The sequence below is a fragment of the Pleurodeles waltl genome, chromosome 5 (genome assembly GCF_031143425.1).
Source record: "Pleurodeles waltl isolate 20211129_DDA chromosome 5, aPleWal1.hap1.20221129, whole genome shotgun sequence".
In the NCBI taxonomy this organism is placed as follows: Eukaryota; Metazoa; Chordata; class Amphibia; order Caudata; family Salamandridae; genus Pleurodeles; species Pleurodeles waltl.
This window is the reverse complement of record NC_090444.1, coordinates 1,348,933,809-1,348,946,771: the sequence shown is the minus strand read 5'-3', so window position 1 is coordinate 1,348,946,771 and position 12,963 is coordinate 1,348,933,809. Positions and strand designations below refer to the sequence as shown.

The 12,963-nt window shown below is 41.8% G+C and overlaps 1 protein-coding gene across 3 annotated transcripts in view; it reads left to right on the top strand.

The window, feature by feature from the left end:
- DOP1A (DOP1 leucine zipper like protein A) overlaps positions 1-12,963 on the top strand; it is a 694,260-nt gene that overhangs the window by 317,206 nt on the left and 364,091 nt on the right. For all 3 annotated transcript variants that reach the window (XM_069235613.1, XM_069235614.1, XM_069235612.1), the window contains one exon: positions 4,740-4,892. In XM_069235613.1, the coding sequence (XP_069091714.1) occupies positions 4,740-4,892 (153 nt within the window). The remainder of the gene's footprint in view (positions 1-4,739; positions 4,893-12,963) is intronic.

Sequence of the window (12,963 nt, the reverse complement as noted above, 5' to 3'; positions counted from 1 at the left end):
TGCACTTGTGATTTTATTACTGACAGAGTAGTTCGCCTAGACCGCACCAAGGACATGCAGCTGAATGATCATCTCTTTATTGGGTACTGTTATGCCGAAAAGGGAAACTCAGTGCAGACAAAGACCCTTTCAAAATGGATCATCTTCAGCATCAAGTTCTCCTATGCTTTGGCCAAGAGAGAGTCTCCAGAAGTAATCAGGGAAAATTCCACCAGGGCTAAGTCCACCACATCTGCCATTTCCAGAGGTATTCCCATGGCAGAGATCCTTATGGCGATAACTTGGGTGTCTGTTCACACTTTTGCCAAGCACCACTGCCTACACTCTTAAGCGTGCAGGGATGAACACTTTGTCTGGTTAGTTCTACAATATTTCCTTATCTAGACAGCCACCACCCCTCCTCTTTAGGCATATGTCTCTGTAATCTGTTCTATAGGTAAGGAATCTGTAGGTGGAAGTATCTATCAAAAGAAAAACTTACCTACGGTAATGATCTTTTTAAGAAATATTCTGTCTACCTGCAGATTCCTCACCTGCTGGCCTGCCTCCCCATGTGATGGCTGCGTTATAGCGTGAGTTAATAAGATTCTACTTTTAATTTTGGTGCTGCACAATTCTGTAGATTTGAATCTACCTCTCAACTTGAAGGCTTGGAAAAATGGAAAGGAAGCTGACGTGTTGCACCAGGGTGGGTGCTATATGGCTTCAGTGATGTCACCTGATGTCACATACAGCGTCCTTCTAAAGCAAATGCTCCCTTGTTGTAATGTGGTAGCTTTTACGTTTATGGATCCAGTCTGCTGCCTGGTTTTGTTCAACAGCTGAGGATTCTGGGGATAGACAGAGTATCCAGTAGAAAAATTGTTACGGCAGGCAGCTAGCTTTGTCTTCTAGCCCATTATGCACATCAGCTGAAAGATAAAACCATAACAGAATGGCAAAACACAGCACACAAAAGCAAACTGATTAATCTCCGGGCGTGAAGGAAATCTGCGTACAGGATCCTGCAAGTAGCATGTCAGCTAAACACCAAGTCATGACTTTTCAAGTGTGGCATAGAATACTAGATTGCTACGTATTTTTGGCTTCAAAACAAGTCAAGACTGACTGAAAATGTCATACATGAATGTGCCCACTTGACACGTGGGACTGTGTCCTATAAACAGTTATTTTGTGTAACTACATTTTTGATACAGACCAGTAAATGGTAGACCCAGATCTAAGCAGGTCAAACCTGCACTATGCAGCACGTTTTGGGAGATTTAGAGATTAAAATGGAAGGAAATTAATTTTTCCTTTAACTTGCATTTATAGGGGGAGGGGGAAGCCAAAATATCCCCATTTTCTAGGAGCAGTGGGAGGTCTCCCACTTAGATTGAGTGGGTTTGCATATGACCTATGTTTTGTGAGAGTTAAGCTCAGCAATATATTTTAAGCAACCTTGTTTTCTTGTATCCTTCCCTTGCCGCCGCAGGTTAGGGCATGGAGATAGACTTTGTTTTTTAACCTCTTGCTGTCCTCTGAGCGCAGAAAATACACTAGACCTCAGAACATCAGAGGTACTGGGAATGGAAACATTTATTTGGCTTATTTCCTTTTAACGGCCCTGCTTCAGACATTTCAACTGGTCCTCTTACATTACTGCATTACGTTGGATTCCTCAGTGAGGTTCAAAAACCACCAACTGCCTTGGTCACCTCCACATAACCTTCAAAGAAATACCATTGTGTCACTATCAGAGGCCTTTAGCAGTCTATCAGACACACAGAGCTGGTCTTTAAATACCATATGGCACTTAAACTTAGAGATGCTTCTCATGGAATCATATATGCCCAAAAGACCTTGGTCCTGATCACTATTAAAATGTTTGACTATCACTATTACATGTCCTTGGTGGTAGATTAGAAAGGGCTTGGTTCAAACACATTTTTCCACAGTATCATGAAGGTAGATTTCTGGGTGTGGTAATACGTGACAACATTTGTTCATATTTGTTGTGTTCATTTTCTTATGGTGTTGTGTTTTTTTTTTTTCTGTTATATTTTTTACCTGTATTTTTTAATTGTGTTGTATTGTACTGTTTGTTGTGTTGCATTCTGTTTTGAATGTTCAGTTATGTTGTGCCAGGTTATGTTAATCTGTTGTTATTTTGCTTTCTATTATGCTAGGGTGGTATGTTCTGTAATTACCATAGAACTGCATTTTCATCCTGAACCAACACTCTTGTTTAAAGTTACAGTAACAAACATTGACCACTGTCTAAGGTGGTATAATACAGCAGCTTCAGCTCTCCAACTGTTTGAGATACCCCAGTGTCCAAAAGCTTGAAATTAGCTCCACCAGCACTTCTTGTGCTACACTCCATTCTGTCTGTCTGTCGATGCCCCAAGCTAACTAGTAAGCACCTCTGGCTCAACCTCAGACACTCCAGACCAACATCATAGAGACTTCCAGCATGTGATGAGAGACATTCAGGCCTTTTATTCATTAGATACCTCCCCAAGACATCAGTCCATGCTAAATCACCCCCAACTATTCTTTAAACACCTACATAAGTCCCACAGAAACTCTCAGTATTATTTCAGACACCGCAAGGATAACCTGAGTTACTCCTAGCTGGTATTCTGCCTACACAATACAGTATATCCCTCATTCGGCCCTCCGCCTGCCTTCAGCCACTCCAGATGGTCCTCGTACAATAATAAAAACCCTCTATCTTCCTTCAGGTGCCCTCAGATACCATTTGGAGCCAGTTGGCCCATATAGACCCTTTTGCATATCACCAGTGACCTTCATCGTACCTTCACTTATCCACAGTTGGGTAAATATCCCTGCCATGTCCTCAGAAGCTCTTGATGCCCCAACAGAAACCTTCAGCATGCCCTGATGGGAACTCCAGCATGCTCTAAGAGAAGATAAGTCTGCCTTTTGGTCACCCTCTGCTGGTTCTTCCACAATGCCCCCAAGCCTTGAAGATCTCACTTCGCCTCTCAGCACATCTAGCAGGCTTTCAAGGGCTCACAGGCTATCTCGGAGACAATCATCTGCCTTTAACCACTCCATGCTGGGCTATTAGTGAGCCTGTGCTGACCTTCACCTTCAGGCACAACTAGCTGACTCATACAGGACTTCCAGCAGCTTTCAGACACCCATGGATGGTTCATAGTCACTTTCAGTCTGACCTCAAAGAGTTGCAAAGAACTCCAATCTTCCTTGGTCTTCTGCTGAAAGCTCTCCAAGTGTGCTGTACACCCGTAGTGGCCCTTTGCTTTTTATCAGACACCGCAAGCTGGTCCGGTACTGGCTCTAGATGGACCTCAGATACCTATGGCATAACATCAGCCACCACCAGCCAGCCTTCAGACGCTATGTGACAGGCAACAGACATCTTTAGTCTGCCCTGAATTAACCACAGCTCACCCTCAACGTCCATTAATCAGCCATCAGGGATCTTCAGCAAACCCTCAGAGATCCTAAGCCTAAGACAACCTTCAGACATTCCTATTTGGTCATTAGATAGACATTAGGGCATTGGCCCTCATTCAGACACCTCCAGTTAGTCATTAGATCTCATTGAAATTCTGTCTGAGGCCCAAAATCCTGCCTTCAGGTATTCCAGCCAGGCCTTTGGAAACTCCTGTTAGTAGGTTGACGTCTAAACAGACACTTATAGACTTCCAGCAAGTTGTCATCCTGCTCCTTAGATCACTCTGTCTGGCCCTTTGACACACCCAGTTGCCTCTCAGCCTACCTTGAGACACCAACATCTTATGTTTAAATATTTTATTTGTGGTCTTGTACTCTTGGTATTCCCTCAGATAACTACAGGATCCCTTATAATCAAAGTGATTGCTCTCAGAGACACATATACTTTCCCCTGAGCTCAGCTGCGCTGTAAATACTCCTAATCAGAGACCGTTGGTGTGCCCTCAAATATTTCCAGCACATCCTTTAGAGACCCAGGGCTTGCACTTGGCCACCCATAGCTAGTTCTAACACTCCCAAGGCCAGCCTCTTGTTTTCAAACACCTCCAGAAGGCCCTCAAAAACACTTGTTTCACTTTTTGAGATCAAGAGCATGATCTCTGAGCCACCTCCAGACTCACTTAGGTGCCCTTCAGAGATTGACTCCCAGCCTTCAGACACATCCATTTGGTCCTTAGACATTTCAGCTTTCTTTATGCACCCTCGGAGATCTGTCTTCATCTATATAAAGGTGTCCTGCTTTTCAGTGACGGGGTGGTGGGCAAGAGGTTCCCCCCTCCCCCCCCCGCTCGCTTTAGCTACTCCCTTGATTTATAGTTGCGAGGTATCATACAACTGTGTTTTTTAGTCAGCTGAGTATTTCATTCACTTCGCTGAAATACACCTGGTTAGTATCAAAGACCTGTGCTGAACGTAACTGTAAACTTATTTCACAGTTTCTCAAGGCAAACCACTAATTTGTAGACCAGTGTGAATATGATGTGATGATTAGTGGAGCCATTGCACAAGTAATCTTCAATTACAATCATGCTATGAAATACGTATTTACAGTGTGATCTAGTAACCTGAACTATGTGTTAGCTGCTGTTGTGTTTGCAAGATCCATTACATGACCGTTTTATATAAATCCTACATTATTTATGTATTGTCATGTGTGTTTAGAACATGTTCTGCTTTAAGTTTTCTATTCAAGCAGAATTTTCACAACAGCAAGTATGTTTCACAATGCTTACACTTTGTTTTTGTGTCTTAAGCACGTCGCTTTGACCCTGTGGGACCAGTTAGGCGACGGAACACCTCAGCACCATCAACGAAGTGTGGAGCTTTTCTTCCAGCTGCACAATCTTGTTCCCTCTTCCAGCATCTGTGAAGATGTCATAAGCCAGCAGTTGACGCACAGGGATAAAGTAAGCACATGATTTCAGTTTAAGTTTTTAGCTACGATCCTTACTATTATTTCTTAATATTCTTGGCAAGTGGACGCAACTAAAGGAAGCTGTTTTAAATACTTAGTTCCACCCAACAGCAATGTCATTTCATAATCGATAGCTTAGTAACTTGCACGAGGACATCTGCAGTTCATGTCTTGGCGAACAGTAGCTCAAACATTTATTCGTCAAACTGCAGGGGAAGAGTACAGTGCCTAGCAGAAGCCCTTTGAATCCACCCCCTCGCCCCCAAGCATTGGCGGCATACACTGTAAACACCTGTCTCATTTTGTGCGGGGTGGATTAGCAGGAAATTAGTTTTACTGAGCCCTTTCTCCTCAGCTCAGTGCTTCACTTTGCCTCCTTTAAGAGAGCTTCACACTGGCAAGCGGGTGCAAGACCTGCTACCTCCAAGCACACTCCTTGGTTCCAAAGTACCCCAGGCCTCAACAGTTTTCTGATATTAAAACCTCATTCACTAGGCCCAGCTTTCAACAGTTAAAAAAAGAAACGTACATTTTCCACTGAGAGATGCGATCCAGATTCGTATTCTTTAGAAGAGAGAGAAGGAACAAACACTTGTACAGCGTGTCTGTACAGGTTCAGCCCGGCTCCCAATTTGCAAACATGGGGCGCTTTTTTTAGCTTTCTTATTCACTAACAAGTGCTCTTTTATTTTAGTGCCTTTTCACTTTAGTTTGGCTAACGGGTCCTTGCCTGTCTCCTTAGGAACTTCATCAGCACTCTTTAGATGAGAGTTCCCAGAATGCAGTGCATCAATTGATTCTGTTCAGGTTTCTCCCACTGTAGATTAGGGTAAATGCACAGTACACCGTTTCTGTCTTTATTTTGTGATGAGTTCCAAGTTTTTTTAAAGTATTCTTTTTATTCTCGTGCTTTCTTTGAGCTCTTTGTTAAGGCATTCTCTACCATATTTTCTACAACACAGATCTCTAGCACGACTGGTTCTTTCTAATTTAAAGTATGCTTTTTATTACAATTTACATTCTCTAAAATGCCACAGAATCTGTTTTTCACATTTAGTGACAGCTCTATAAACATTGAAAAGATAGGTAAAAAGGAAGACTTGCAAATACATTTAGAGAAGTTTGTATAGTTAGGTAGCCAAACGGATATGTTGATAGACAGATAGGTAGATAGATTGATAGGCAGTCAGAAAGACTGGCAGGTAGGTAGATGGAAAGGTAATTAGATAGACAAAAAGGGTTGCATAGCTAGATCGACTGATAAAGTTGAACAGCCTGGTTGATCGATAGGTAGATAGTCGGGCTAATAGGTACATAGGCATGTTAAAAGATAGACTGGTAGGTAGATAAAAAGGCTACATATGCAGACAAACATGGAGGTAGATAGACCGACAAGTAGCTAGACAGACAAAGACAGACTGGAAGATAGTTAGACAGGTAGATAGACAGACAGATGGCTAAAGATTGGCAGGTAATTAAGTAGACATAAAGATAGGAAATTATGTAGACAGGCAGACATATTGGATTGCAAAGGTATAAAGATAGTGTGTAGGGTACAGGGAATAGCGTATGGAAGACATTGTGACGCAAAAGGATTAATTAGCTTAGGCAGTGTTAATGAGTGAAAATGCATGCAAAAACACACATGTACCATGCTGATTTAGTAGATGATCTTGTGTTGCTTGTTTTTGCCATTTCTAATAGACACAGCCATATGTGCTGCCAAGGTGTTGTATTTACTGTACCAGGCCAAGACATGTGGGTCGTGGGAGACATACCGTAGAGGTTGTAGTGACACCGAATGAGCCAGCAAGTAGTTTGAAGGTTCTGGAAGGGTGAGTGTCCTGAGTTAGTGAAAACACTGATGATATCACGCGAATCACTGATGCAGGAAGGGAACATAATGTTGTGTAAGCCAACTTTTAGTGTATTAAAGAAGGGGTGCGGATAACTCAGAGAAGCTCTCAAACAGAGCCGTGCAAATTTGCTGTTGCGCTCACAGCCGGGCACACTGTCAGATACCTCAGCAAAATTAAATTCTTGCTGTCCGATCAGCATACAGATTACAAATTGGCAGATTTACACAGCATTTCCAGGAACACCAGATGAAAGTTAATTAAAATGCTTATAAAGTGCAGACAGCTACCCACTTGGGGTTTCCTGACGTTAATAGCAAACAGATAGGAGTATCTGGCTTAGATGTTTCAAAAAAACATGTATTTAATTGTCTGCGGAAAGCTGGTAGCAATGTGCAGGATCTCTTTTGTTCTGGCAGAAAGTTGCAAAGCTTGGGGCCTATAAATGAAAAGGAGCAGCCTTCCATGCAGGTGAGCTTAATCTTAGGGACAACACACAGGGAGAGGTTGCTAGAACACAGGTAGCGAGAGGTTCAATATGGTTTTATCGAACCGTTAATATGGTGGGGAACAGTGCCTGCCCTCCCTTTAAAATCATAGCACAGAGCCTTGAAATGGACTCATTTTTCCACCTCTAGCCCAAGCAACTTGCAGCAGAGGGAAGTAAGTGAGGCATGATTTGGCAGTCGACAAATCATCCTTACAGCCGCATTCTGCACTACGTGCAGGTGTCTCAGAGAGGCTTTTTCAGCACCCAAGTAAAGGATGTTACCATAGTCCAGGCGAGATTGAATAAGTGCCTGTTTTACAGTTCTTTGGGCAGATGTAGGAAGCATCCAGATGAATTTTCGTTGCCATTCCGTAGTGACAAAACAAGTTCCAGATACCTTTGCCACCTGTTGCTTCATGGAGAGCTTATTATCACTCAAAAACCCTAAGTTCCTGACTTTAGAAGCAGGAGGGTTGGAGTCTTCCTCAACGTTGCTGACCAATACTGTGCCCCCCCCCCCCCAGAGGCTCTGATTTTTTTTACAAGGACCAGCACCTCTGTTTTATTGCCGTTCAATTTCAGCAAGTTTTTATTCATCTAGGAGGCTACCTGAGCCAGGCAGGAGTTGAGAGAGACAGCGCTGTGGTCCTGAGCGGATGATAGTGAAAAAATGATTTGCGTATAATCAGCGTAAGAGAATAAAGTAAGGCCACAATGCTCTACCAGTTTGGCCAAAGGGCACACATAGATATTAACAAAAATTTGCAATGCAATGGGTCTCGTATTTGCTCGAGTTAGAGCTTTTAGCATTGTAAACTCCAAACCGGACTTTTCTTGCCATATAAACTAAAAATGAAAAGTAAAACAGTTTCACATAAGCAAGCCGACGGCCGCCGCGAGCGTGAAGGAAACACACAAAAGGAACCAGAAGTTTGCTCGCAGTCAGCTGTATCGGCAAAAGTGCAAATATCCTTGTAACCGACAAAAGTGCAATTATCCATGTAACAGGGTCGATGTCATGCAAAGCGCTCAACTATTGCCCAGCAAGATCACTCTGCATAGGAAATAAAAAGAAACTGTAGTTCAGAAGCCATTTGGAAAACACAGAGTCTCGAATGTTATCAGTAGTTTACTGGTGCTCTTGAGAAGGGCTAAACACCTGAAAAGGCATGACGCATGCATGAAGTCAAGCAAATTTTAAAAGGCAAGCCCACGAGCCAACCAAACTGATGCATGACAAGGGTGTGGTTAAATCCACACAGAGATTACAACGGGCCACATCGCTTGAACGCTCAACCCTAAAAAGCGCTGGGCTTAAATCTGATCCCTGAGGAACTCCAGAAGCCACAGTGTGATATGTCCACAATACTCCACCAGAGGAAACTTGAACGGTACGACCCCCCAAGAAGGAGAAAACCAAACCAAGGCATTCTCCTGGAAGCGCAATTGCATAAGTCTCCCTCTAAGTGTGTCAGGGGACACAGTATTGAAGGCGGCGCTGGGTTCAAGTAAAATCAGCGCTGGTGCCTTATCCTTATCTAGGAGCTGCATAAGGTGTTCTGTGACTCCTAAAAGTGCGGACTCAGTACTCTGACCTGCTGTAAACCCTGACTGGGCGTCGTGTAATAGATTCTGAGATTATACGAAGACAGAGTTGCCTGCAGACATGTTTTTCCAAAATGTTAGACAAAATGGGGAGCCGGAAGATAGGTCTTTAATTAGAGCACCTATCAGGATCTAGAATAATTTTCTTCAGCAGAAGAAGAACCATGGCGTGCTTCCACTCCTAGGGGGTGGAGCTCTGCTGCAGGGAGCAATTAAGGAGTTTTACTAGGAGAAGTACAATTCTTTGCTTCTCTCTACTGATGAAGGATGAAATCCAGAAGCACATGTCGAGAGATTTTCAGTACTATCTGCACCACCTTTGGTGAAAAACTACAGTAAAAGTTGAACTAAGCTCTATATTGTATACCTCATTTACCATAATATAAAGGAGTGAACTGTTCTTGTATGTGAGGCAGTGTGCTGTCAACCCCCCTTACGCAAGTGGCATTAGCTTGCCCCAAAGGGTGTTCTCATTGGCCATCTTTGTCTTCAGGTCTGTCAGTAACAGATGCCTCCTCTGGAGATACACTCATGCGTTATTTGACATGTTGGTGGATATCTTACCCATAGCCCCAGATGATGTAAGGCCAAACCTACAATGCCTTATTGAAGATGGACAGGGTGTGGTGAAGTACTCCATGTGATGGGGGCTGGACACAACTGACTGCTTGAGTAGAGCAGTCGTCAACAGTGTGGCACTTGTATTCATTCTACTGGATTCTCCAGTGATTTCCAGCAGTTGCTGATGGCTCTCCCCTTTGGGGGTACCTTGTTCTTCATACAAGGTGGATTCAGCCCTATAGTGTTTTAAATACAGTAAGGCAATGGCATGTTCTCTTGGGCTGGCTCTGCCAGTGCATTAGTTCCCCTAACATTTTTGTCCCTTTTGAGGCTTTGAGAGGGGATATCAAGAAAGGCAATGCCAGAGCGTGCCTCAGCATCAACAACAAGCCTCTCAGTCCTTTCGAGGGAGAAGCAGGGGGGTCAATCCACCAGCATCCAGAGTGCCCAAGGGGAACTCAGCTGCAGCAAAACCTCCTTAAGTCATCTGGAGGGAAGAACAAGTTACTTAACTCACTGATCCATCATTCTGTGGAATGGACTCACAATCCATTAATATGTTCCAAACATTAGAGCTCTGCACACTGGCATATTTTGATTTCTGTGGGCTCTTATGTCTGATGGTGCAGACAAAGATCGAAATGAAATTGATGTCTGCATGCAGAGGTGGCACAAAGATAGGGGCACTGACCAAACATCTGGGGCATAGCCACACAGTGCCACCTACCTGTGCACAAGGGAGTTGCAATGAAAATCTTCTGGATCCAGTGTGGCACCTGGGAAATTTACAAGGTGAGGAATCTATGTTTAGAATATCTGCCAGAAAAGACATTGCCAAAGGTAAGTAACTTGTTCTCTTATTACTTTGATTCACATTCAGAAGTTGAATAAAGCTCAGTTATTGGTATACTTATTCTTGCTGGACCACTGAAGTTTCCTTAGTGTTCTAATCTGCTTTGAGTAATTGTCTGCATCAAGTTAGTTCTTCTTTATATTGAATTCTGTTGGTTGTCTAGTGTCCTCTCAAGGTTTTTTGTTTAGGGTAGTGTATAGATAGATAGTTAATGTTAGGTGTTTCACTAGATTAGAGGCACTCTTAAAGCCTCATAAGAATCAGGCAATTACATAAGTACAAAAATGAACAAATCATCCAAAAAGCACACTTAGGTCAATATGGAGCTGGGGGAGGCCTTTATGGAAGATTTCAGCAGTGATAAATTGAATAGTAATTATTATTAGTTTGAAAGTGCATCTGTTGGAGATAAAGAGTTATCAGAGAGGCAGTTACCGCTTGAAGGCACAACAAATTTTCCATACTCAATACAAAAGATTTTGGAAAAGTTTGCTTCTCCCAATCACTCATCTTTTCAAATATCCCCAGTCGTAAAATTTGATCCAGCAAGAGTTCAATATTCACCAGTGGTGACAGAGTTGATTTGGTCACTGAGCCACATAGACATCACCACCAAATGAAGATGTTGGATCTACGCTACCTGGTGCTACACCACAGAAGGGAGGATTGTGTTTCTTTATGCTTGTGGCAAGTCCTTGATCTTTTTTGTAGCTTTTTAAGTTAGGGTTTTAACCTTGGCCCAAGTGCAGGCGGAACATGTCTGTCTCCATCCCCATAAATGTTGTATGCGATGTTTATGACAGGATCATCAAACAGCAGCCTGTCAGTTTTGCAAGAAAATGTACTGTAACATTGTAATGGGGAGAGAGACCCTAAGGATTTTTGGGCCATGTATCAAGGCATAAAACCTCCTGTTTTCATCTTTTGGGGACTCTGAAGAAAAGTACCACAGAAGTCTTTATCCTGTGAATAGAGGATTTCCCACAAACAGAAAATGCACAGAAGCTGTAACTTCAAATTTTATACATTATCCAGATATAGTTTAGGGTGCTGTCCCATCAGTGCACTTGAAGTTGACATAGGGCACTATTACGAGTCTGGCGGTCACAAGGCCACCAAACTCGCGGTGGTGGTCAGACCGCTGCGGTTGTGGCAATCTGACCGCCACACTACGACTCTGGTGGTCGGACTGCCAAAAGACTGCTGTCTCTGTCAGGATATTTGATCCCGATGGGTTGGCAGAGAACATGGTTGTAATCAGCTATGGCGGCGATGAAGTCAGTGCCGCCGTGCTGTTTACAGCCATATTCTCTGCCAGCCTTTTCATGGCAGTTCAACCGCCGTGAAAAGGCTGGCGGAGAACAAATGCGGGGCAGTTGCATATAAATAAAAATGAGTTTTTTAGAAAATGTAATATTTATTTTCTTCTTTACTTAATACAATACAAAAAATATCTCAACAAAAATACCGATATAATAAAAAATTAAATAAATGGTATAATTGCACAATAAATAATAAATCAAGTATTTACATAATTGATAATCAGATACTGTTTAATTAACAAAATTACTTAACATTTAACTAAAATACATTTGTGTATTTAACACACCTTATACCCCTACAAGCCCAGCAGCCCACAGCTAAGGTATCCAGATATGGAAGGTTAAGGTGGTGTTTGCTCAGTTCCCCCACTACTGAACTGTTTACATAATTAACAATCAATTAAATAATTAGCACTTGAAAACTAGTTAACAATAATTTTCAATTATGTATACTTTAACTTACCAACATATACCCCTATAAACACAACCCACTACTAAAATGAAATGTATTTAGTAATAAAACTAAAATAAAAAATACAATTACCCTTTAAAATATTCAAAATATGATCTAACTGTTTACATAATTAATACTCAAATAAAAGGTATCAGTAAGAAACTAGTTACCATTAACTCAAACATATTTCAAATTAAATAGCATCCCATCCTATCACCCTACAAACCAAATAACCCACTATGGCACTATAACATTAAGAAAAAATACTAAGTTTCATACAATTACAAACTATGTTTTATAATAGTAATAATGATTATACCAACAATAATAACACCTAAGACTAACACATTAACTAAAAAACATTAAAATAACAAAAAATTATATTTTGTACAACTATAATACTGAAAACAATATTAAAAACAATAATACTCTTGAAAACAATATTATTCACCAAAAACTGCTACTCTTTACAACAGTACTCTATACTGCGATATTTTACGCTTGATATTTTGCCTAAACACTCAGACCATTATCCTGGCTTTCCAACAGATCTGTCCTCTCTTGGTTGGAATATTATCTAAGAAATTTGTCCTGCTAGGACTGCTTGAGATTTTGATGTAGTTGCTTGGAGCAGAGTTCTTCAAACCGTAAGATGTAGACAACGGTAATCCCTCACTTGAAGTGACACCAGTGTCTGAGATATTGGTAGTCTGTTTATTCTGCTATTTCAAGGAGCATGTTGCAGACTTTACTGGTCAGGCAGTGATTCCCCTGTAAAAACCTCCATGCTTTGGTTACAGTGTTGAATTCATCCTTGAGATCAGTAAAATACTTCAATGTGCCCTTTGTTTGGATTTGGTTCAGAAAGTTAATGTCCTGATTTGATAATTTCAACCAATATATCGCACTTTTGTCAATTTTG